Below are 26,113 nucleotides of genomic sequence, written 5' to 3'. Positions count from 1 at the left end.
AGAGGTGTGATGTTAAAATGATGCAAGTATCATTTATTTAATGTGACTTACTCAACGTGATCCCAAGCAAGCCATGGGAATGTGTGATGGAGGTTTCTATTTTATGGCTGGGTGGTACCAAATGAGTGATAATTTACTGGAATTCAGTGAGGGTTTATCTTCAGCTGATGAGAACCTCCAGAAGTGCCCTGACTTCAGGGAAGCTGTTGCAGGGAGAGGCAATGGAAGGGTTGGAATTCAGGATATGACTGGATGGACTCTTCAGGCACTTATCTGTGCCTCAGCCTCCAGACATGGACGTTCACTTGTTTAGATACAAAATGGTGAAATTGCCAATTTGTGACTTTGTGTACCAGGGCTAACAAACTGTACAATTATATCTTCCCACGGACTGCAATAATTTGCTGTGACCAGGTTTGAGTTAAGCCTTCAAGTTAATTATAAAATTTATCTTCTAACCTGATCAGTCACTGTGCCCACACGCCCTCCCCTCTACACTGGAGAGGCGTGGATTTGATGGTGCACTGCTCAGTGTCAGGAATTGGCTGGGTGGTCGCATTCAGGGGCTGCTGGTCAGTGGCTCAATGTCCACCTGGAGATCAGTGACCCCCGGGGTCCCTCAGGGGTCTGGTGGGGTCCAGTGCTTGTAATTCCCTTACCAGTGACATGGATCAGTGGGATTGAGGGCACCCTCTGCGGACAACACCAAGCTGAGTGGTGCAGGTGGCACAGTGCAGGGAAAGGATGACATCCACAGAGCTCCGGGGGTTCAGCAAGGCCAGGGCAAGTTCCTAGACCTGGGCAAACCCTGGGATCAATCCCAGCTGGGGATGAAGGGGTTGAGAGCAGCCCTGAGGAGTTGAATTTGGGGGTGCTGCTGGGTGAGAGGCTGGACATTCCCTGAATGTTCAGGGAGCAGAAATCCAGGGCTGCATCCCCACAGGTGAGGGAGGGGATGCTTCCGCTCTGCTCCCAGGAGCTCCCACCTGGAATTTGCACCCAGCTCTGGAATCCTCAGCACAGGAGCAGGGCCAGAGATGCTGAGGGAGCTGGGATTGCTCAGCCTGGAGAAGAGAAGGTCTTAAGGAAACCTTGGAGTCCCCTCCAGTGCCTGAAGGGGTTTGCAAGAAAGAGGGGGACAAGCATTTTAGGAGGACTGGCTGAGATAGAACAAGGTTCAGTGTTTTTAAACTAGGAAATGATTGATTCAGACTAGATGTAAGGAATACACGATTTATGATGGAAGTGGTGAGGCATTGGCACAGGTTGCCCAGAGGTGTGGATAATCCATCCCTGGGAGCATTCAAGACCAGGTTGGCCTGGGCTCTGAACAACCCCACATGCTTGAAGATGTCCCTGGTCATGGCAGGGGGTTTGGACAGAGGAACTTGTCTCTTCTAACCCAAATTATTCTGTGATTCCACAAATGGGAATTCTCTCACTTAGGTTGTCATAACTGAGTTGTGATTGAATTGCTGCCTGAAAGAACCTTTCCTTTCATCAGATCTAGAAGGACTTGGGTGAATGGTCAGACTGCATTTAGGTAACTACATTTTAGGTGGTTTATGTTCAGTGAGATGGGTCCTGCCTGAGCTGCAGATGAGCTCTTGAGAAGCTCCTCAGTGCATGAGAACAGAGAATTCTTTGTCAGGGCCCCTCAGCTCAAGTCAGTGCTCTACTTTAGATTTTCCTGAGTGGGGATGAGGTGAAGAATTGACCTCCTGCCACTCAGAGTAGGACACAGATACTCCCCTTCTTTGGACACACCCTCGGTGTGTGAGGTGGTCATTTCTCAACTCCCCATTATTAAAGGGTGTGAAAGGCTGTACCTACAACAGAGGTACAAACACTCTCAGGATCAACATTGTTTAGGACTGTGCTACTTCTCTCTTTAGCACCCTGCTGATAAGCAGCCAGCATGCTGCTTAATCAAGGATTTGGTGTTTAAGAAGAGGCTCCTCACAGAAAATGGCCAAAAATGCACATAAATGTAGCAAACAGGGTTTAGTGATTGACCTGACAAGATACTGGTAGGAGAAGGGCATGTGGAACTTGCAAACTCATTTTTGGGGTCTCTGTGAGTGTGATGGAATCCCAGTGTGTTCCTGGCTGTGGAGTCACATCAGATCCCTGTGTAAATGCTGCTGGAAGGAAGGAGGAAGGGTTTTGTCACCACAGCCAAGGTGGGGCTGGTATCTTTAGGGACACTCTGGCTGCTAAGTGCTGTTAAGGACCTGAGTCCTGGCTTCCTGGAAGTCCAGGAGTGCTGTTCATCCCCACCTGAGGGCCTGCCATCCCTGGGAGCTGATAGAGATCCCTGGATTCCAGCAGCCTTGTCCTGGTACGTTCTGTGCTGCTCCAAAACACCTTGGGATTAGATTTGTGCAGGAAGGACAGAGCAGGGATGAATTATGTCTGTGCCGAGTTCCTTCCAGCTGAGACAAGCTCGGGAGCAGGATCTCACACTTCCCATCCAGCTGGCAGCCAAACCCACCCCGAGATCTCTCCACTCCATATCCCAGCCCTGGCTGGACCTCGTGGCTCATTGCTCAGGGACCCTCGTGGTCCATAGGCAAGAATTCCTTTAGGTGAGTCAAAAAATGGAGCCTCCACCCCGTTGGCCGAGCCGTGCTGAACTTGTCTCAGCTGGAAGTTGCTGCATATTTTCCCATAGCTACTGGAATCTGCTCGATTCCAGGCTGAGGTGTCACAAGCAGCTCCCCAGCTCCCAGATGTGAGCTTGCCTGGTGGATTTGGATTGTCTCCCAGGTGCTGAATTATCCAAGAGAAAAGCACATTTTTCTTCACCTTCATGGTGTGGTACCCCAGGGTTGGGGGTGTGTGAGGAGTTAAGATCTCAGGCATGCAACATTTGGGGCTGAAGTAATCCTTTTGCTCAATGTTGACCCAATACCTGCTCTCACAGCCCGAGGTAGGAGCTGTGTCAGGCACATGGCAGGAGCTCTGCCATGCAGCAGCATTCCCCAGATTCCTGGGTCATTAAACAGCTCTGAGAAGCTCCAAGGTTATTATCAATTAGGCTGGTATCTAGATTAGTCCCTGCTCTGCCACCTTATCAGTAACAAAGCCATAAAGCCAGCCTTTGGGATTCTTATCTCCTCACTTGCATCAAATCCCCAATCTTGGTTGCCCACTAAGTTGATCTCATCTGCATTGGGTATCCAAAAGCTGCCAGCAGCTCTGCAAAGGGCTCAGGCTGTAAAAACATGACCAGAATGCTGATTTACTTTACCCAAAGCCCTCTGAAGCCAGCTCTTTCCAGGAAATACTGATTTCACTCAAAGCTCATTGAAGTGATGCACTTCCAGTGAAGGGAACTGGCAAAATGCCTCCTGATTTCCCGTCCTCAGGAGTTGAGCTCCAGGTGGGGACAGCCTCTTCTCCCAAGGAACAGCCTGGCCACAATTCCTCATCTGTCTCTGTGAAAAAGAGCAGAAATAGCAGAAAAAAAACAACCTGAAGAATGATATTATCAAAAATCAGAGGTTTGACTTGGCTGCCCCAGTGGTTTTTTTCTTCCACCTATCCTAAAAAACCCCACAAACAGAAGCTCCCAAGTGGTTTTGAAGGGGAGCTGATAAAAGTAGTAATTACTCTGTGCATTACTAATAATGTACAAACCACATGCAACTCTGGATGAATTCAAAAGCTTAAAGTGAGTGTGAGGCTGAGGGATCTAATCTGAGCCATGTTTGTGTGATTCTCTTAAGGCAAATCTGCTCAAGACTTTTTTGAGCACCAAATCTTCGACAGTTGTTGTCTTGGTCTTCCCTGGGTTCCTACCTGTGCTTTCTCCTGGACTTTTCCTGTAGGCCATCATTTGAGAAGTTACAGAAATAGAAAGAATAGGTGAAAATATATTAAATATACACACTGTGCAAAGACACAACTGTGTCACCTCCCTGCTCTCATTTCCTACCTCAGCATATTGTTTTTTCCTCCTGTTTGGGCTCCCCTTTGAGTCAGCTCCATCCAGCTGGAGAAGCTGGGGCTTCCTGGAGATCTTTTTATTGGAAATCTCTTACTCTGGAATAGATTTTGGATCAGGCTATGGGAGCATTCCTCCTGCATGCCCAATTTTGTCTACTCCTGCTAAAGCATCCCTATAGATCTTTGTCAATTTAGCAAGTGATATGAATAAATAGTACCCTCAATAAACAAGTTTTTAATTAAATCCCTCAGTGGATAATTTTGGTTGGTAAAGTAGAGCTGAACGCAGATTTATTGGAAGTTTGACCTGAGAGGGGGTTTGTTGGTTTTGGTTCTGGTTTGCTTATTTATTTATTAAAATTCTTGGAGATTTTCATGCTTGTCAATTATGGAAGTCTTAAAAAACTTGGAACAGCCATTTCTTCAGAGTAGGGTCCAATGTGAAACATCTAACAGGGAAACCTGGGTCATACATGGGATTACTCATTTTCCTTGCATTAAATCTAATCCTTATGAAAACTTTGCTTGAGCCAAACACTTAACCACATGTTTAAGCAAGTGGGACATCCTGTCCTTACATTCTTGCTTGTGTCTCATTGATCCATCTCTCAGCTGAGACATCGGGTAAATCAGGAACAGAATTGACCCAGGAGGGAGAAAAGGAAATTTCCAGCTTCTCACCACCCGCCCTACTTAGTAGAGTGACTTGAAAGTTTGAAAACCTAAAAAACCCCTCAGTGATCAAACAAGACTTGAGTGGAAATGCAGAAAACAACAGTTTTTGGTGCTCTTCCAAAGATTAAAAGGATAAAATTTATTGATGAAGTGGGGAGATTCCTAAACAGAAGTAGGAGTGAAGCCTCCCTCACCCAAAATTGTGTTTATAGGCTTAGCACAGTGGAAGTGAGGTTTTCACAACCGCTGACAAATATCTGGTTATAGGCAGAGACAGGATGTGCACCTCTGGAGCTCCTCTAAAGAACACCCACCCAGTAATCCATCAGCAGTTCACCACTGAAATACAGCTCATTCATTAATAATCCATCACCTACGTGTCAACAGCTTTGTGCTTAATTCCCTGATGGAATGGCTGTTTCCATGGATGTGGCTGGTGATATTATTCCCACTTCACCAGCAGGAAATTGAGACAAACTAAAATGCCCCCAGTCCCCAGTCCCATGCTCACACCTTAATAACTACATCACCTTCTCTTCTCATTAAGGTAATTTACTGATAGAATTGATCCGTGTGCACACTGGGATGATGATTATCTCAAATCTAGCATTGGGACAGTTTCGTAACCCACCCAATCTGTCAAGGCTGAAGGTTCTCCATCTCCAACAAGAGGGCTGAGAATTTTTGTTACTCAGTGCTCAGGAGGTTCCTATGTGTGCTTAATGCAGAGTTGTGAGCCTGAAATTGAAATTATCACTCTTAAGGTAAAACACACACACATGCACCAAAAAAAAAAAAAAAAAAAAAAAAAAAAAAAAAAAAAAAAAAATTCTGGGGAAAATCTGCTGCAGTTCTGATTGGCAGTGTTTGATGATTAAAAACATGATTCATCCAAAAACAACCCACGCCTTTCAGTCTGTTCCCAGAGCTCTGGCGCCAACCAAATTCTGGGTACCCAAGAGACATTTCTGTCCTGTCACAGCAAGCAGCATCGGAATTGCAGCAAGGCAATCCCTTCCCCTGTGCTGGCACAGGGTGTCTTTCACAAGGGTGACCCAGAGTGAGTCCAGTCTCACTTACGGGAAAGCCCTGGGTGCAAAAGCCTTTGTTGAGCAGGATGCTGCTGGACAATGAATGAAAGGGCCACAGCTGAGGTGTTCCCAAATGGTTTTTAGCTGAAGACCCTTGCTGATAAGTGATTAGATGCTCTCAACAAAAGGTGGTGCTAAAAGGATCAAGGAGGAAAGTCGGTGCTGAGTGGGAGCAATTTGCTGGTGAGAATCAACATCCTTATTCCTGTAAGGCTGGAGAAGCCTGGTAATTCCAAGGCATAAATCCCTTTGAGGCTTGCCACATCCCGGTTTCAGCCGACACTGGGATGGGTTAAAAGCAGGAGGGGCAGCATTGTAAAGCCATGATCTTATCCAAGTCTCATCCAGCTCGCTATTTATATGGTTGTAGATATATTGCATCCCATTGTCTCAGGCAGAACCTGGTACTCAGCCCTTTGAGGGCTCGTGGGGAACTGCTCCTCTGATCAGGGAATTTTACAGCACTGGGTGATAGGGGACTTTGTGGCCCTGAGCCGTGGATCATCTTGGGCCTGATCGTGTCAGATTCCTTCCCGAAAACAATGAGGAGCTTGAGTCACTACTTGGGTGGGAAAGCTCCGAGGAAATCTTGGTATGACTCTGTATCTTCAGGACCTTTAGGGCCATGAGGGCTACACCTGGTGGCTCCTTTGTCAGATCTAACAACCCTTGTTTGAGTTAGAGCATTCATAAAGCTCCCCCCAGGTGGCATTTCCCAAAATTGCTGCAGCTCACATTCAGACCTCTGCTCTTAAACCTCAGAGGAATTTATTGGAACTTACTGTGATGTGAAAGATCAAGAAATGAATGAATAATTCAGGTTAAAAGTCTGGTTCTGAGCACCAGAGAGACGTTTGGTATTCAAAGAATCTCTGTATGTGACTTCAATCTTGTGTCCAGTATCCTCATCTGTGAAGGGAAGGATGATGGAGCAGATGGTATGAATCAGTCATTCCTCTCAGATTTGGATGTTCTTCTGCTCTTCCAGACCTTCTCCAGCTTTTCAGTACATCTGGATGTGGCATTTTGGGTCCTGTCCTGATGCCTTGTGCGGGCTGACCTGGAGCAGAGGCTGGACAGAGCTAAAGAATAATGCAGGGATTTATTAAAGGATCTCCTCCATGGATCCACCTTGGGCAGCACCAGAGCCCAGCCAGGGCTGCACCCAAATGACCCAAAATGGTCCCAAAATGAACCCAAGATGACCCAAAATGGTCCCAAAATGCACGAGCGCTCCCAGGGCTCTCCCTGGGATCAGTTCTGCTCCATTGGCACCTTGGAGTTCATTGTCCCATTCCAGCTCCAGCCCATCAGTCCCATCCTGCTTGTTTTTCTCTCTCCAGCCCACGCTGTTTGTGCTCCTGGGCTGAGGTTTGGATCATTTGTCCTTGGTGCCCAGCTGGAGCAGGAATTGTTTTGTCTCCCTGCTCTGTGCACAGAGCTCAGCATCCCCTGGTATGGAGCTCAGACCCACACACTAAAGCAGCACAGAACCTGAAAATATAAAAGCTGAAACCTGAGGCATCAGTCCTCCCTTGTCCTGAGTTCTGGGTTATTCTCCCTCCTTTGGGCTCCCCCTCCAGCCCTGCTGTGCTCAGCATTCACATCCTGGGGTCACTCCCCAAATCCCCAGATCCTCCTGGAGCCTTGAGACAGCTCCTGTCCCTCCACAAGCCTGGCCTGGCACTTGGGGCATGGAGTTGGTTTTGGGTGGTGACATCCTGACCCCTCTCCTTGTGCTGTCCTGTCTGTCTCCTTCACTCTCACCCCTCTGATGTTTCCATGTCCTTTAGGCTCTCTCAGTAATGATGTGGTGGAGTTTTTTTGGCTGTTGGTACAAAAGTTAAATATCACAGAGATGATTTCAGGGAGTTGCAGTTAAAAACAGCCTTATTTGGTGGCTATTGCTTGGCAGAGTGACACTGGAGAGTTGTCAACTCCCCATGTATTTCTTTTGTACTATGCTGATCCTAAATATGACCATTTTGAATTCTTTATTCCTTCTTTCTCTTTATATTCTCACTTAAAAATGCTGTACTGACATCACTTTTATCACCTCTGTTTAACAATCTCATTTAAAAATTGCATGAAATTAGTTTTCCATAGAACTGTGGTTACTACCACTAATTATATTACAATTTTTCCATTCTCTGTGGGTTAAGTCTTGTATCATCCAATTCCCTTTTGGGCCAGATAACAGATTTACAGTTATCCATTTGCTCTTTAACAACACAGTGGATTCCTAACCTATTTGGCATTCTCTTGTTTTCCATCATCACTTGGAGATTTATTACAAATGTTAACAGTAGTTATCCAGAAATATCCGAGATTCCCTTCCTTCTTTATCTCCTTGTTCATCTACAGGAGATTAATACATTAATAGGGACTACAAATGTGTGTTTGAATATCTCTGTATGTTCTCTAACAACACATTAAACAATTATTTATTGGTCATCCTATTATCCACTATGGGTTTTCCTTATCACTTAGCTGCCTTTTTGTGTCCTAATTTATGTTCGGAATTTCCCACTCTCCTCTCATGGTCTTTGAGTGCACATAGGAGTGGGGTGAGTGAGATTCACGAGCTGTGCTGGGAGCTGATAGATGACTTCTAAACCACCCCATGGGATTTCACCTACATTTATTTTCTTGTGTTTTTTGTAAGAGCAAAGGTGAGTTAAGGAATTGCATTCACTTTCCTTAAACTTCCCACACTCTACCTGGACAGATTTTTCTTTTCCCCTCCCACTGTAATTCAGTGCTTCTGTGTCACAGTCACAGTAGAATCATTGATTTCTCAGAACCAGCAAATATGTCCTTTTTTCTTAATCATTTACCAAACCAAAAAAAGCTTTCAATACTTTTTCAGAACCCTCCCAGCCCCTCTCAGTCAGCCTGCTGTCACTTTGCCTTTCAAGACCTTCCCTATTATTTATGATTATGGCTTAGCAGTTGCCAGTTCCAAGGAAGTGGAAAGGTTCCTTGTCCTGAGCACCGTGTGTGCACATAGCGAGAGACAGTCCCTGCCCTGCAGCACTTCAAATCTAATCTAAAGAGACAGAAAAAAAGGTGGGTGAAATGAAGAATTATTAGTATGGCACGATGTTAGCAACTCCTTACCCCGGATCCCTGGCAGCTTTCCAGCCCCCAAAAGGACAGGAGTGCAGGTATTTCTTTTCAAGGTAAGAGCAGAGCAGGGGGTTTTTTGGTGGAAAGTTCTCCACCCTGATTTTGTCACAGAGGAAGGGGTTTTTATTCTGGGAATTTGACACGTTTGAAGCAGGGGTCTACCAGAGAAGAGGCAATGGCTGTGAGCAGCTGCTGAAGGCTCTCGTGGTGCTGTGTCAAAAAAAAGAAAAAAAAAATAGAATCCACATTTCTGCAGCTGGGAAACTCAAGGGAGCATTCCCCTTCTCCCTGTCGAGATTTGACATGTGTGGACACAGACAAGGAGCGGGGTTTGCTTAGGCAATGCACCAGTGCTGACTCCTGCTATTCTGCTAACTGCTCTTCATTTTCTACTTACTGCTGCCTCCCATCCTACCTCATTCCTGGCCCCTTCTCTCTTTCTTTCACCCCTTCATGTCCTGCCTGAGTGCAGAAAATGAGCTTTTCACAGCAGGAATCATCTCCCTGACACTTCTGCACCGAGCTCTTAACACAATGGGAGCCCTAATCTCAGACTCGGGTTCAAGGCATAATAGTAATAATTATTGTTGTTATCGTTGTAATAACAATGATGGAAAGATTTAGAGAAAGCAGGGGGAAAAAAAATGTTGCTAACAGCAAGGGAAGATTACCCTGATCCTGGAAAGAGGTGTGTATCAGCAACTTTTAATCACCAGATAGGCTTCCTCTTCCAGGGTGGGGTGATGCAGGAGTCTGGGAGCTCTGGTTGTGCTCCCTGATGGAGCATGTGCTGGGAGCTGTGTGAGCGGGTCAGGCAGGGTGCAAAAAGGGTTTTTCCTAAATTCAGGTGTCCAGAAAGATGGGGAATGGACTGCAGGCATCTGTCCAGGTCCGTCAGCAGACAGTGGCCTGGACCTCATGGCCAGAGAGGTCAATGTTTGGCCGCTTATGGGGTTTGGAGCTTGGGGTTAACAGCCAACGTGGGCACGTGGGGCTTTCTCCCCCTCTCATTTCTTTGGAGCACAGCAGATAAATAGCTCCAGGTGAAGGCCTGCACATTCTTTATGAAGCAAAACGTGCTGTCGGTGTAAGGAGGCGAATGTGTGGCCCGGGGCACCATGTGCAATGTAATGTGTCTCGAGTCCCTTGCACGGGCTTGTTTGAAATATGTGTCAATAACACCAGCAGCAGCAGCAGTTTGCTGCTCAGAAAGGAAAAGGAGGTGAGCGTGCTGGGGAGAGAGGGGAAAGCAGCGTGGGGTGGAGGGCAGGTAGGTCCTCATCCTCCCCCACCAGCCTCCTCAAAAACCCCAAAGCTTCCCCTCCTCCCCACCACCCACTTGGTGAGATCACCCTCATTGCAGTGAACACCCAGCACCAGCACTTCCAGGAGAGAGCCAGTGTATTCACTTACAAACTCATTTTTACAGCAGAAGCAAGAAATGATCTCTTGCAGGTCGAGGGGGAAGCCTCTAATTATTATTTCTAAGGGCGTAAACCAAACCCAGGTCAAAAATTATGGGGGACTGACAGTCTTCCTCTTCTTGCTTCCTGTTCTAGACAGGATTCAGGTCTCAGTGATAGCAGCAGAGTCAAAATTAGCACCTGCAAGTCCCACGTGTGGAAAGCCACAGTCCTTGTGCACAAACCTCTTTGCCAGCACTGCCACGGGAGAGTGGCTCCGGCAGCACGAGCAGCTCACAGGGGAGATGGGTCAGCACATCCCTGGGGGAACTGGCAGATTCCCTGGCTCTGGATATCTCTGGATCAAGAGTGGGCACCTTTCTGGAGGAGGTGATTCAGCCACGGCCAGTGGTGTAGAGGAGATGAGTTAATGGGTGGTCTGACTTGGTAATTATATACGCTGATGAATCCGTAAGATTACGGTGTTGTTGGAAAGGAGCTCGCCAGAATTCCCAAACTTTTGTGACTGCCTCTCACCAGTTCCCCTGCCCCAGCTGAGGAAAAGCATCTCACAGGGAGGCAGGGGAGTGGAATGGTGCTGAATCTTCAGGCCAGAATTTTGTGTCCTAGTGAGGATGTCCCTGGCTTGGTCTGCAGTGCCAGTTGCTGGGCTTGGGTCTTTGCTCCTGTATTTGTTATAATTCCCTGGAGGGGGTTTCTACCCTGCTGCAGCCCCCCTCCTCCTCTCAGCAAGCCTCTGTGGAGCTCAGAACCAGACCTTTGGCCAAAGGGGTTGGTACAGGTTAATGCAGACCTCTTGTTCATCACTTGACTAAATAATCCTGAAGTCGAGGTGGGATTCATCCCGTTGGACACCTGCACTGCCAGTAACTCACAGTGAGGTATCACGGAACCTTGGAATGGTTTGGGTTGGGAGGGACCTTAAAGATGATTCCATTCCACCCTGTGACATAGGCAGGGACACCTCCCACTGTCCCAGGGTGCTCCAAGCCTGGCTTTGGACACTGCCAGGGATGCACAGGCAGCGTTACGCTTTCATGGCCAGTGGAGTCCAGCACTAAACTGGGCTTAACTCCATGACTTAACTTCTAATTGAAACTGGTGTCTTGACTAGGCCAAGTTGCTTGTCTCCTAATTGTGTCCAGTTCTTCCCACTGGGCACATGGGACATGTGGGATGGCTGGCTCAGTGCTGTAGCCTTCCACAGGGCTGAGGGGGCCACATTGAGGCTCCCAGTCCTGGTGTAGATTCCCAGTGGTACCTGAGACATCCAAGCAGGGCTGGAAGCCTCTGCATGGGTCCTACAGAAAACCTTGGGAGCCAGGTGATGTCCTTGTGCACTCAACCAGACTGACCCTGGCATGTCCTGAGATATCTCACCAGCTTTTGGAGACTTCACCCGCCTTGTCCTGAGCTTCTGATTTCCAAACGTTGTTAGTCAGTATTAGCAGGAAAAGGAGGTGTAAGAAAGAGTTCCTTGAGGGCACCCTCGATGTTTCTGGTCGATGCTTGGGTGCACCAGAGCGGAGAAATGTTCAATGAAGCCTCCAAACACAGGGATGTGTCAATACGTGTGTCCGTGCGTGGGTACATGCGGGAAGGGAACATCTGATGGTGGCATCAGGGGTAAACACGTCCTCGTGTTCATGGCTTTGCTTCCTCTGCCATTTTCAGCCTTGCAGCTGAGCAATCCCTTCCAAAGAAAGCATCCTCTCTGCCCTCCTGGTTGGTGATAAATGGGGTGATGTCCTGTAGGTGAAGAGCTTAGAGACCTTTAAACCCCTGGTGTCTTTGTGCTGTCAAACCTCCAGGTGTTCCTGTGAGTTTGTGTGAAATAACTGAGCCCTTCTTATTGCTGCTAAATGCCCTTCAGTTCCTCTCAACCTCAGTGATAATCTGTGGAACTGAGTTCCATTGATTCTTTAGTAATTAATATTCTTTAGTAATTATTTAGTAATACATTTAGTAATTTATTCTGTAATAAATCCCAGAGTTGTGCTCTAAGATGGTAGTTACAGAGACCCTATATCATTTAGGATGTTATTCCTGTAAAATTCCTTTAAAACTGAACTTTCTCTTGTCCAGGCAGTATGGGCAGTTGACAATTGCTATATTGTTTAATTTAAAGAAAAAGAAAAGTTGCTAAAATCTTGAGTGATTTGTTCAGTTAAATATTTCTGGCCAGCCAAAATATCTCCCTTAGATCCCTACTTTGCCACATTCTGATGCATTTTCACTGGCACAGGTTGCCCGGAGAGGTGGTGAGTTCCATCCCTGGCAACATCCATGGTCAGGCTGGATGGGGCTCTGAGCAACCTGCTCTGGTTGGAGACATTCCTGATTATGACAAGGGGGTTGGAGTGGGTGACCTTGGAAGTCCCCAGACAAACCATCCTTACACAAGCCATTCCACGATTCTCTAATTCTGTATTTAGGGTCTAGGAGCATGGGAAGGCTGAAAATGAGGGAGTGAGCAGCTCTTTGGTTGCTCCTGCAGCTCTTTGGTGAGACAGAGCTGCTTCTGCAGAGGCTTCATGGTCCATGTGGCCACTCAGACCCCACATGAGACCATGGATGGGTTTGCTTGTCTCCAGTGCCGCTCCCTTCCCACAACATGGTTTTGTCACCGTTCAGATCTCCTGTGAAACCCAATTATGAACATTGCATAATCCCCCAGATCCATCAGTGCTTCAGTTCTGCAGAGGAATCTGGGCTGGAAGGAATCCATCTGCTAGGCTGAGTGACCCTGAAGCTTTATTATTATTATTATTATTATGCTGAGGAGGGCTCGTCTCTGGTTTCTAAAGTAAACACAGGAGGTATCTTGGCAGAGGAGCGTGCAGCAGAAAGCTGGGATTGCTTTCCCAAATTCTTGGCCGCTTCCCTAGCTGCATGTCAAAGCTGGTATCTTTGCCTAACAGTGATCACCCCTCCACGAGCTGCTCACGATCTGGCAGCCTGTCTGCAGCTCCCCAGCCACTCTCAGACAGAAATCATTAAGGCTGGGATGCTGCTCAGGTGTGCAGGTGCTGCTCCTGACACTGGGGAGATTCCCAAATCCTTCCACGGGGGCTCCGTGCCCCCAGCACTGAGCGGTTGTTGGTTCTTCACCCAGAATCTTACTCCATCCCCCAAGTCAGAGGTTTGGGGCAGTTTATGCTGCTCCAAGGACAATTCCTGACCCACTTGCTTTCCTCAAAATCTTTCCGCTCCTACCTGCAATAGAAGATGGCACAACCTGGACAAGAGAAGGGTTCAGAGTGACCTGATTGTGGCCAGGACATGAAGGGAGCTACAAGAAAGATGGAGATAAACTCTGTACAAGGGCCTGGAGTGGCAGGACAAGGGAGAATGGTTTCACACAAAGGGAATAGGGCTGGATCAGATATTTAGAAGGAATTGTTCCCTGTGAGGGTGGGCAGACCCTGGCACAGGGTGTCCAGAGAAGCTGTGGCTGCCCCTGGATCCCTGGAAGTGTCCAAGGCCAGGTTGGATGCTGGGGCTTGGAGCAACCTGGGATGCTGGAAAGTGTCCCTGCCATGTCAGAGGGCTGAAAGTAGATTTAAAGTCCCTTCAAGGTGCCTTCCAACCCAGGCCATTCTGTGATTCCATGATTCTCCCTCCTTCCCCAGTTCCTTTGCCGTTCATCAGCCTTCCAGATGTTTGATGTTTTCCATCCAGGCACTGCCTCACCAGTCAAGAAGTTTCCACCCTGGAGAACGGTTCTGTTCCTCTGAGGAACACCAAGGCACCACGTCTGCCAAACCACTTGGAGAAGGAACTCTTTGAGCCACAGCTCCGGGTGTGAGAGCACCAGACCCCAGCAGGTTTAGGGAGAGGAGCCTGCAGAGCAAAGCTTGGTCCTTCCTTCTCTGTGCTGGCTGGTGCTGCACACGTGGTGCCATAACGCTCCAGCTCTGTTTTTGGAATTTAGACCAGGTCTGGGAGAACCTTTCCTATAAATCACCTTTTTTCACCCAAGAGATTTGGAGAGTGGGTGGCCTCTTACTTGAGAGTCACAAAATCATGGAATGGTTTGGGCTGGAAGGGACCTTAAAGCTCATTCCATTCCACCCTCTGCCACGGGCAGGGACACCTCCCACTGTCCCAGGCTGCTCCAAGCCCTGTCCAACCTTGGACACTTCCAGGGTTCCTGGGGCAGCCACAGCTGCTCTGGGAATTCCATCTCAGGGCCTCTCCACCCTCACAGGGAAGAATTCCTTTGAACACCTAGTCTAAATGCATATAAATAAATACATATATATATATATATATATATATATATGGTTTCCTTTCTCCAAAACAGATTATAAAACCTTGACTTAACTTTAGGTCGTTGTCACTGTTGAGGGGTTGCCAAATGGAGGGATTTTGCTTAGCAACCCAAGAAAATTAAGCTGCCTTATGGCTGAAGCCTCCCTGCCTGTTCCCTTCACAGCAGAATAAATTTTGGGCTGAAGGAAATCCAGCACGTCCATTTCAGTAAACAGGAGGTATCTGCAGACAGTGTTAAAAGTCAGTGCTGTAAAGCAAATCAAACCTTTCCCTTCTTTCACTACACCAGGTTTTATTACAGTTGTTCTTTCTGTTGTGAGAGATGATCTCTGAGAGAGAATTTTTCTCTCTCTCAAGGTGTATACAAATGCCAGGACATCCACTGGCATTTTTCCTGTACCTCTGAGCGACTCATCAGTCTGTACCTCTTTAATTTTACTGAGATCTAGCTGAAACATGTCAAGGAGCCATGAGGATTTTTTTCCCATGCAAAGCAGTTTCTTTGCAAAAAAAAAAAAAAAGAAAAAAAAAATCCAGTTGTTCTGTTGCAGCAGAAATTGCAGTTTCATTTGAGGAAAAAATCATTTTATAAGCAGTAAAAAAAGTTTGAACTTTGATCTCATGGTAGTCTTTTTGCTGTTTTAGTGCTAAATAAGAGTTGTTTTGTCTTTGGGCTCTGGTGGTGTTCATGTCCTTCCTCCATGTGGATTTTTTATTATCTAATGCCAGGTCATCTTTTGCTGCAGCTCTTCCCAAAGAGAAGGAGGGAGAGGATAAGGAGCTCTCTGCCTTCTGCCGCTCTCTGCATTTCTCTAAAAGCTGGAATTCAGATTCGAAATGTATTTCTGCAGGAAAGTTTTGTCTTTCCTGACCTGCTCCCGTGTTCCTTTCCCACATGGCAGGACCAGGATCCAGACAAATGTCCCCCTTAGCCCACTGTGACAGAAATGGTCCTCAACAGAGGTGAAAAATGTATTTCTGTCTATTTATGACTCTGGAACAGCTGATTCCCTATTGATCAGCCCTTGAGTGGTTCAGAGGCATTGAATGAGGGAGAATTGTGACATTTCAGGCCAAAGGAGGAGCAGATTCCATGATGAATGAGTGATATGAAAGGAAGCACAACCATAATTTATTGCCAAGTGCTTAGAAGGTATTTTGATGGATAGCGCAAGTAGATGAAAAGCCCTTTTGGGTTTGGGATTTTTTTTCTTTTTCAGTTCATTAGTTCAAAGCGAGGCAACTTTTTGATGGTAGCAAAATCAAGCATGTGATCAGAAATCCTTTTTTTCCCAAAAAAATCAAAACATTTCACTTAGCTTTTGAGGTTCTGAGTATTTTAAGATAAACTTAAAAGATTTTTTGCACAAAATACAATTGCTTGCAAATCCACCCTCCATGAAACTGTTATTTTTATATTGGTCAGAAAAATTAAGCTTATTTTGAGTGCTTGGCAAATGTGCCAAACTCAGAAGATTTCAGGGTGGGTTTTCTTTGTAATGTAAAAAAAATGTGCCTAGTCCCAGGTGGCAATTTCAGTAGAGTTGATAAAGTAATGTAGGAGTTTGCCCTTCCTCAGATGTTTAAGATTTGGACACAGTGACACTGAGAAATGGCAAAATTCCCGATGAAACTGGAGCTGTGCTGTGGGTCTGCAGAGGAAACAACCCCTGAGGTTGCCCAATCCAAACTTCTAATTTGGTATCGATAATTACATTATTAAAAAAAAAAAAAAAAGCATAACAGTGTGACAAGTTCCTTATTGACTGACTGGGTGCAATAAAAGTCCTTAAACACATGCTCAGTTTTAAATATGTGCTCAAGCCCCAGTGTTAACATGAGGCAGTGGCTGAAGTGATTCTCTAAATCAAGGCTTCCTGCATTTTCCTTAGGAGTATTTTATGACCAGAACAAAAAGTAGCTGTAGTATTCATTAGAGGGAAAAGAAAAAGAAAGAAAAAAAAAAAAAAAAAAAAAAGAGAGAGAGTGCAAAAGGAAGGAAAAACAAAGAGGAGGAAACTTTATGGCTCCGTAAACAGCTGTAAGCAATGTCTCTGGTCGGGTCAGACCGGTCTGAGTTGACAAGGCAGTGTCTCCAATTATATAGCATGCTGTAGCCTGTAAAAATGAAATCAATTTGTTATTTTTCTGGGAGAACATTATAGCGTGAGTTCACACATTTGGTGAGCCTGATGAGTCAGTGAAAGCCAGAGGAGGAACTCACAGCCCTGTGTGTGTGTGTGTGTGTGTGTGTGTGTGTGTGTGTGTGTGTGTGTGTGTGTTCAGCACAGCCCAATGCATATTCACAGCACCTTCTGGAAGGAAGGGGTGAGAAATGTGAGTAATTTGCTTTATCAGAGCAGTGGACAGTGAAAATCCTGCTGTTCTTACCCAAAACCTCAAAATGACGGCGCTCTCCGTCCGTGGTTCTAATTTCAAAATTGGCTTCATCACGGAGGAGTTTCAGGATAAAATTCCCCCAAGCACTTAAGCACTTAAGCAATTTAGAAGTCCAAATCCAATCTTTGCAGGGATCTGAGGCCTTTGAGCCCAGTCCTCCAAGGTATTTAGCACTGACATAGCCCAGGCCAGACCTCAGCGCAGGGGGATGAGCCTTAATGAGAGGTTTGAAACCACAATATGTACCTTATATTGCTGAGCATTTAAAAAAGGTTCAAGCTGGGATGCTTTAGGGGTGGGGTGGGGGGAGCTGGGAGCATTAGGACTAGCCACAGTCCTAATTATTATTGAAATTCAGAGTAGGAGTCTAAATATATTGTGTAGGCATTTTTCATTGCCTAATATGATGCTTTATCCCTTCCCTCCATTCCCCTAATTTAGCACACCTGACCCAGAAAATTAGAGCTATTTTCACCTAAAACTTCAGTCCAGTGCCCAAGTTATATAAGCATTGTGCTGGGGAGAAGGAGGCAGGTTCTTTTCCAGGCCAGCCAGTCGTTGCCTCACAAACACACATTCTTTCCATTTGTCATGAAACCCTGAGAGGGGTTAGGCTGGGAGAAGTCAGAAGTAAGGCAGCAAAGGTGTTTACATGAAACTTAAAATTACTCCCCTTTCATTTGCAAGTAACTGTTGTTCCTCGTCCCAGGTAAATTTATCCATCAGCAATATCATTAGATGAGTTCATTATAACCACGAGATTTACAGCACTCATAAACTGCAGTGTAGGTGGCAGATTAAAATGTTAAGGCTTATACATCTCTAAAACCCTGCACTGCCATCCTGGCACGTTTTAGGAGATAAATGGAGCTGCATGGAGGCAGATCCCAAGCAGGGAGACCTCCAGGGAGGAGCCCCAGATGTAGGATGTGGTATGGAAGCAGCACCAGGGTCACTGGGACCAGGATCCAGGCTTGAAAACGTGGTTGGAGGGGCCATTATTCTGCTGCCTGGGTTGTTTTTCAGATGACATGTGTAGCAAAGGAGTTAATTGCCTTGGGTAATTAAAGAGTTCCAAAGACTTTTTCCAAGGAACTGGGTTGTTAATACTTGTATTCTCTCTTCTCCTCTGTTCTGTAGATCCTAAGGGAAGACAAAGTCAAAGCAACATCTCTTGCACTCCCAGTGGAAGGTGCTGAGTGTTGTGGTGTGCCTTAGTTCCTGTGGGAATTCGCTGTCCCGGCCAAACCTCAGCTCAGGGAATTTTGCTTTCTTAGCACCCACTTGAAGCTGCCATTGAGCTTATTGTTTTCCAAATCCAGCCTCAAACCACTCAAAATAATCTGTCCTGCTCCACGTTAGAGATAGCAAAGACTTTCCTTGGCGTCCTCTTCCAGCTCTCCAAGGATTTCTGAGATTCTGCCAAAAAAAAAAAAGGTGAAATTCCCAATTCTTACTTTTCAGCTTGGGAAAAAAAAAGGTGTCCAGTGTATGCTCCTCACAGTGCTGCCTCCTGGGCACCTCCAGTGATTCAGCCCACCTATCTGAGGCATCTCTCTCAGGATGGGCTGAGTTGCCCTCTGGAGATGCTGATCTTGCTCCACGGACTCTGGTAGACAGCGAGCTTGGCCGAGATTCCAAACTTCTCAATGGTCAAAGTCGGGTGAGGTGAGTCCCACGCTCAGAGATCCCGTGATGAAAGGTGCTGCAGAAACACAATGCTGCTGCATCATCCCATCACCATGGCTGTTAGGAATACAGGGCAAGGGTGAGGGAATTATTACGGGAGAAAAGTCACCTCCAAACCTCTGTGTGTTTGCAGGGTTGGACTCGGCCACAAAATTATGTGCATACTTTCGGGGTTAGAGGAGAAAAAGGGATTTAAATATAGCCCTTGTGCTGTTCTTGGAGGTGAATGAAGAATTATCCAGCAAGAACAGTTAACCCAGTGGGTTGCAGCCTTTTTCTCTTCCAGGCTGGAAGAAAAAACATCTGGAAGGACAGATACCTGCACAGTGAATTTGTGCTGTCTAACAGGCTCACATTTCTTTTTGTGAACCTCTTTGAAATGTCTTACTCTTGATAGTGAGATGCCCAGAGCCAAATGTTGAAGACCCCACTGCAATCAATGTTGCAGAGAGTCATAATTTCTGAATTAAAGTATGACACTTCTGAAATTAGACTGCTTAGGCCTAAGCTTGATTGTTAGTGGTCCATGCAAAAAAGAAAACAACCCCTAAAGTGGAAAAATATCTTTCATAATAATCTGTTACTTGATTCATGTCTTCTAGAGCCAAACCTATCACTTTGCTGATCTGTGTTAAGGTGGTTGCCAAGTTTTCAACTAAAACAACAATTACATTTTTTGTTATTGTCCACATTTTGTAGCTGCTTGGGTTTGGGATAGTTTTAGTATCATAGAATAAAACCACTTTGTTGTAGGAGGAACATCAGTGAGCAGAACAATTTCCTTTTCCATTTAAAATAATGGGATGTGACAAGTTCCACTTCTTTTCTTTTCATTCTAAATTTCTCTGGGTTTTGTTTTCATAGTAAAACAGAGAAAAAAATCATCTTATATGCCAGAATACTGGTATTTTCTGTGAAAAATAAAGGTCGTTTAGTGCATGTAGAATTAGAAGTTTTCTGCCTGTCCACCCGCCTGGCCTCTGGGCTGGTGGTTCAAACCATAAAATCATAAAACCATCGCATGGCCTGAGTTGGAGGGACCTTAAAGATCATCCCATTCTGCTCCTGCCATGTCAGGGACACCTCCCACCATCTCAGGGTGCTCCAAGCCCCAGTGTCCAACCTGGCCTTGGACACTTCCAGGGATCCAGGGGCAGTCACAGCTTCTCTGGGCACCCTGTGCCAGGGCCTGCCCACCCTCACAGGGAACAATTCCTTCCCACTATCCCACCCATCCCTGCCCTCTGGCAGTTTGAAGCCATTCCCCCTTGTCCTGCCACTCCAGGCTCTCATAAATTGCTTCTCTCCATCCTTCTTGTGGGTCCCTTCAGGTCCAAGCAGGCCACAGTGAAGACACTCTGAAAGTCCTCTCTTCTCCAAGTTGAACAAATCTCTCCACATTTCCTTGTAGGAACCCTGCTCCATCCCTCAAATCAACTTTGCAGCTGTTGTTTGGGCTCGCTGCAGCAGGTCCATGTCCTCCCCGTGTGTCTACCCAAGAGTCTCATGAACATATCTGTGTCCAGAGTGGAAGAGACACAGTTGGCCCAACTCCATCTCCTGCTCCTGGTCTCGACCTTTGGGATATCCTGGGATATGTAGGATATCCTTCCCAGCTTCCAGTTGTCCATGTTAGATGGACACCACACTCCATCTGTCTTGTGGCACACCCTGTGTGGTGAGGGTTCATGGGATCTGACTTACAGACCCAGGAGCCTCCTGACATTCAGTGCCATTCATGGCAGCCCCCATTTTTGGAACCTTCACAGCCTCCCAGCTGATCATTTCTCAAAAAACCAAAAAACAAAACAAAACAACAACAACAACAACAAAAAAACCAAACCAAAACAAACAAACAAAAACAAACAAAAAAAAAAAGTGGTTTTAGGCAGCCTCAGATACATGGATTTCATACTGGTCAACTTGAAGGATTATGGTGAGGGATGAGAGAGGGTCTGTTTGGAATGTTGCAGGATGGAGTGGGGGCTGCCCACTCATCACCACTTCCCTGTCAGCCCCTCTGGTGCCAGGAGATGGGAGACAGCCCTTGAGGGGTTTTCCTTAGAGCTTTTCACATCCTATGGATGCTTCTCCAGCCATCTTCTCAATTTCAGTATTTTAGGATCATAATACCACTGATGTGTTGTGAAAATGCATCTTTTTAGAGGAACCACTTTACACAATTTGTCCCCTCTTTTATCACGTGGCTGAGATACTTCTAAGGGATGTGGCACCACAGAGAGGCAGCCAAAATGAGTTAGAAAATGATAGGGGGTGAGCTGAACCTCTGGAAAGCTGGATGGATTTTAAGAAAGGATTTGGAGGAGGTGTGGCATCTTGTTATGGGGTTCCCTGCAAAGGGAGAAGCACTTAAGGCATCTACAAGAGAACATAAATCCCCTCTATTATGCACAGATGGACATCCTTTGATTTAACTTCTTCACCAGGACTAGCTGGACAAAAGGAGCAAAGTCACTCCTGGTGCTCAGTTTGTAATATTTGGTGGGATTTAAATGTCCTTAGGGTCTTATCCGGGGTAATTTGGCAAGTTTCACCCTTGTTGTTCAGCATTAATAAATGAAGTTATTTTCCCTGTGCTGGGGACCCCGGAAGGATGTCCCTGGAGGAAGCGCTCAAAAGTTCTCTCCAAGACAAATAGCAAAACAAAGCTCAGGAATGACAGAATTCAGGAAGAAGCAAGCAGGTGTAGGAGTCTCCACACGCTGCTCCTGTGTCAAGGACTTTTGACATGCTAAGAAGGTGGTGACCTTGAAAAATCAGCAGAGTGGTGCTGTACAGTGAGGTCATCCAGAGCTGAAACTTTCTCTTTTTCTGAAAAAAAACTCTGAGCAGGTATTTCCTGCATATTTCTCCCTCCTAACCTGGCTGGGGTGTCCATTCCAAGAGGGAGGGTACATGTAATTTATTAAGAAGGTGGCCAGGTACTTATTTACAACGGCTCTGCTGAAGGAGCAGATAGATTGAGATAAGGGAAATGAAGAGCTCTCTAGGTGTGTTGGCAAAGAAAAATGCTCACTGGAGGTTGAATTAAACACTTCAGGGCATGCAAGGCTTAAAGATAAGCTAAGAACTTTGGCTGTGGACATACAGAGCAGTGTTTTCCTGGCTCCTCCTGTGCTAATGGGAAGAAAAGTCTGATTGGTTTGAAAGGAACAACTCTTTGACCCTTTGCCTTGGTTCAGACTTGAGCAGTGGCTGTTCTGTGGGCATGAGTGTGTTTGTAAAATTGAGAGCTTCAGGAATTCTCCACTGGAAAAGGGGAGGTTGGGGTCAGTGCATCCAGGAAGTGGTGGTGCTTAGGGAATTCGAAGGTGATGCCTGGTTAGACCACAGCAGATGACACTCGGCCCATTTCTCGACACCACATTTTCAAAATTACCCACATGAAGGAGATTGCTTAGGAGGAGAACTCAGGAGAGTGGAAAAATGCAAATGCCAGGTTTGATCATTGGAAACAGTGAGAAAAAAATGAATGATGGGAGCTACGAGAGAGTTGAGTAACACTGAAGTGAGATTCTGATCTTTATAGACTTTCCCAATCTTTTCTAAAGGTTTGGTTGTTGGGCTGTTGTTGGGTTTTTCTGGGTGGAGGAGAAGGTTGGGAGGTTCATAAGGTTCCCACCTGATGATCAATAATAATGACAGAGAGCTGAAAGAACTGGGTTCTCCTAAAGACAAATTGACTTTAGAGGGGGAGAAAGTGTTTACATCTGGAAGCAAAGTAGAAACCAAAAGAGGGTGCTTGGGGAGATGTTATCACACTCCAGGAGCTGTGAGTGAGCCAGGAGGAGAAGAGGAGAAGGACTGTGCTCAGCTCTGCTCAACAGCAGAGCCACTGCTCATGGGGAGATGTTTTGAGATTCCACCCTGCACCTTCAGCTGAGGTTTTGATTCCACCCTGCACCTCCACACTGCCCCATGAAATGCCAAATTTGCGTTGCACCGTCTCGGGGCCTGATGACACCTTGAGAACAAGGCTCTCGCTGGAGATTGTCTTTTGCAGATTAAACTTTCCAGACTGTAACGCAGATCAAAGTGAGGTGTGACTGTTTCCCTGCTCTACTGAGCAGGGAGCAGTGTGAAAAAGCAATTACAGGTATTTCTATATGTTTTTGGGGTTTTTTTTTAAATCTCAGATAATCTTCCCAGCAACGGAAGCTAATAGTTGAGGGCACCAGCCTATAAACTCATTTTCCTATGACTGGTGTTTTCATTCTACCACTGTAGTAACCACCAAAAAAAAACCAACTCCAAACCAGAGACAGGCTTGAGTTTGGCTGTTCATATGATTAAAGTTTATGAGGTTGGAATCCTAAACTTCATCAGGGTCCTACTGATACAGCTTCTCCTATAAGTCCTCCTGGCTTCACAGCATTGTGAATGGAGCCTGCAACAGGTTGATGGTAACTCAGTGGATGCTTTATCTTCATTGGGAACTGGGTAAGGGACTTTGGAAAGCTTTGGGAAGGATGTTGGTGATTGCAGTTGATGCAGAAACAAACTTCAGATGTTCCCACCAAAGTTAACTTCAGACACCAGAAAACATCCACATTTTGGACTCTTTGTAGTCAGTGGCTGGAGGATAAGTAGGAACAATGAAACAAATGTTTTTCCCTGGAGATTTCAATGAAGGCAACTCTCCAGGTGGTTTACAGAGATAGGACCACTCACCTCCCAGTCCTAAAGCTGGGAATACCTCCTAAATCCCAGACTTTAATTCAATGGATTAAAATTTGGGTCTGTGGCACCCTAAAACTCAACAAGGTGACAGAGGCAACACTTAGCAAGTCCTCTGAAGCCTGAAGCAGTGTTTCAGAAGGTGTCTTTAGTCCAGAAATTTTGGTCCAGTGCTTTGTATAATATTTAACAATGAAAAAAAAATGTACACTTGGCATGGGCTCCAGATGGCTTTCTGCCAGCTGTGCACCCTGAATTAATCCGAAGCTCAAAAATATCTGGCCATTGAGATAAGGAAAATGAGTTTAATGGGTCCTTTCCTCAGTTTCCTCCTGTGGGTTCCTGCAGGAACTTGTCTCCTTCCTCCAGCTGAGGTCTCTGTGTGGCCTTCAACACAGGGCTGAACTTTCCTGGGTGGGACAGTTTCAAGGAACTTCCCGATCCTGGTTGTCCGGGATCATGGCATGATTCACCCGGAGACTTCCAGGGTGCAGACGTGCCCCAGGCCCCCAGGGGGGTTTGAGTCTCGCCAGCACAGCCAGGGGGGCAAGGCCATGATTCACCCCAGCCCAAAGCACACACCTGAACTGGGCAGGGGAAGCGTGGCGTGGAGATGTCTGCTTCCCTCTGATTGCAAAAGCAGCCTGGGGTGAGCAGATCAGCTGGAGACACCCCAGCAAGCATTGGATGGGGGTGACAGTGGCACAGTTTTGGGTCAGGGTGAGCTGCCTTCCCCCTTTTTTGGAAAAACGGGGCACTTCTGGAGAGCAGTTTGTGCCGTTTGTCTCAGCTTCCCTCCCTGGGGTGGGATGAATTGTCCTCTAATGTTGAGATTAATCATCTCCCAGAAGTCCAGCAGAGGTGGAAAGAGGCACCTAAGTTCAGGAAATCAGCTGGAAATCTTTTGCTTTTCCACACACCTTCCACCTTGTCCATCTAAAGTTCCTTTACTGGAGGGCACGTTCTTGGCTGAGCTGATTGTCCTGGTTCTAAACTCCCGGCTGGAGCCATTTGGGATGCAGAAATCCTTATTTGCCTGGAAAGGATGGATTTGTAAGGCTTAGTCTGAGTTAGAAAAGGCCTTGACATGTGGTTTCTGACCATGTGAATGTCCCCCTCTTCTCACTTCTGTCCCCTCTTGACCAGATCCTCTCCAGGAAAGGAGTTAATTGGCTGCAATGACCCTTCTCTTTAAAACAAAATAATTTTAAAATAATTTTTATCCTAGCCTAGAGAGGTGCTAAAGTCAAGCTAATTTTCTTCTGGACTTTGGCAACGATGGAATTCTTGTGTTATTTTTTAAGTCAGAGCAAAAGAGAGTAAAGGCTTTATTCCCTGACAACCCTGTTGATAATTCAAACACACCAGGCTGTTCCCAAATGAAAACCACACAGCAAAAAACGAATGTAAACAGAAATACACACTGCCCAGGCAGGTTCCTCTTTGTCATTAATTCAGGGCAGAAAAGACAATCAAGAGATTTAATTAGAAGAAAAGGAAATTATACTCTAAAAATCCCTTCAGTTTTAGTAATCAAGGTTATTATTAGAAGCACCAGTAAAAAACACTTTAAAAATCTATCTAATTAGCTGCATATCTGCTGATCTCCCTGCAGAGCTGACTTGTTTGTCTCCAAGGCTTCACCACCATAAGGGTTCATGGACACTCCTCTCAAGACTTCACTGGGCTGAGCACAGAGTTTGCACTCAAGTTTAATTGAGATTGGTTTTTGGTTGTTGGTTTGGTTTGGCTTTAATTTCACTCCCCTCACTTTAACCAAAGCCCCACAGAATGATGCTGCTCCCCTTCCCAAATTCTTGGTGCTGCCTCTCCAAAGAGTCAGAGCTCGATGGTTTCACTGCTGGAGTTACTCCTTTGGGAAGCTCTGAATGTGCTTTTGACTCAGCTGCCAAAATTTCCTATAAAATATCTTGTAGAGGTGTGCCTGTGCCTCAAAGAAATAGTATTTGGTTGCAAAGGAAATTATCTGTAGGAGCTGAGTATCTTTGGGTGGGTGAGTGGGAGGGAGGAAGAAAGGAAAGAAAAGAGGGAGAGGGAAAGGGAAAGGGAAAGGGAAAGGGAAAGGGAAAGGGAAAGGGAAAGGGAAAGGGAAAGGGAAAGGAAATATTTCACAGCACAATGAGGCTGTTGGAAGATAAATAAAAGGGAAGGGAGATATTAAAAGCAGGGTTTTTTGCCTTGCTGTGGGGAATTGCAGGAGATATTTTGGGGAAGGATAACAATGAAAATGGTGTTTTCTCATGAGGAGGAATGCAGAGGACCTGAAGATGTTGATTTTCTGTCCCCATTCTTCTGAACCAAGTACAAAGGAGAAATCCAGCCTGACAGCTTCTCTTTTTCCCTGTTTTTTTTGCCCAGGTCCTTGGCAATTGGTCACCAGTACTCCTCCCTGGGGACTCAGCCCATCCTCTGCGGGAGCATCCCGGGCCTGGTGCCCAAGCAGCTGCGCTTCTGTCGGAACTACGTGGAGATCATGCCCAGCGTGGCAGAAGGTGTAAAGATTGGGATCCAGGAATGCCAGCACCAGTTTCGAGGGAGAAGGTGGAACTGCACCACTGTCAACGACAGCTTAGCCATCTTTGGGCCCGTGCTGGATAAAGGTGAGTGAGGAGCTACGGGTTTGGGCAGGTCTGTGGTGGAGTGGCAGCAGAGATCTTGAGAAACCTCCTGTGAACACATTCCCTTCTGAAAGAAATGTCCTGTAAAATGTCCTGCAAGAGACAGGACTTGAGCTGGATAGGGGAGTGGGGTTATCTCAGT

At 46.2% G+C, this 26,113-nt stretch overlaps 1 protein-coding gene across 1 annotated transcript in view; it reads left to right on the top strand.

The window, feature by feature from the left end:
• WNT3A (Wnt family member 3A) overlaps positions 1–26,113 on the top strand; it is a 93,306-nt gene that overhangs the window by 27,160 nt on the left and 40,033 nt on the right. Inside the window, exon 2 of the mRNA XM_077781356.1 lies at positions 25,712–25,953. Coding sequence (XP_077637482.1) covers positions 25,712–25,953 — 242 coding nt within the window. The remainder of the gene's footprint in view (positions 1–25,711; positions 25,954–26,113) is intronic.

Source organism: Lonchura striata, chromosome 1 (assembly GCF_046129695.1).
Source record: "Lonchura striata isolate bLonStr1 chromosome 1, bLonStr1.mat, whole genome shotgun sequence".
NCBI lineage: Eukaryota > Metazoa > Chordata > Aves > Passeriformes > Estrildidae > Lonchura > Lonchura striata.
Note: the sequence above shows the minus strand (reverse complement) of the source record. Positions and strands in the feature narration are given on the sequence as shown.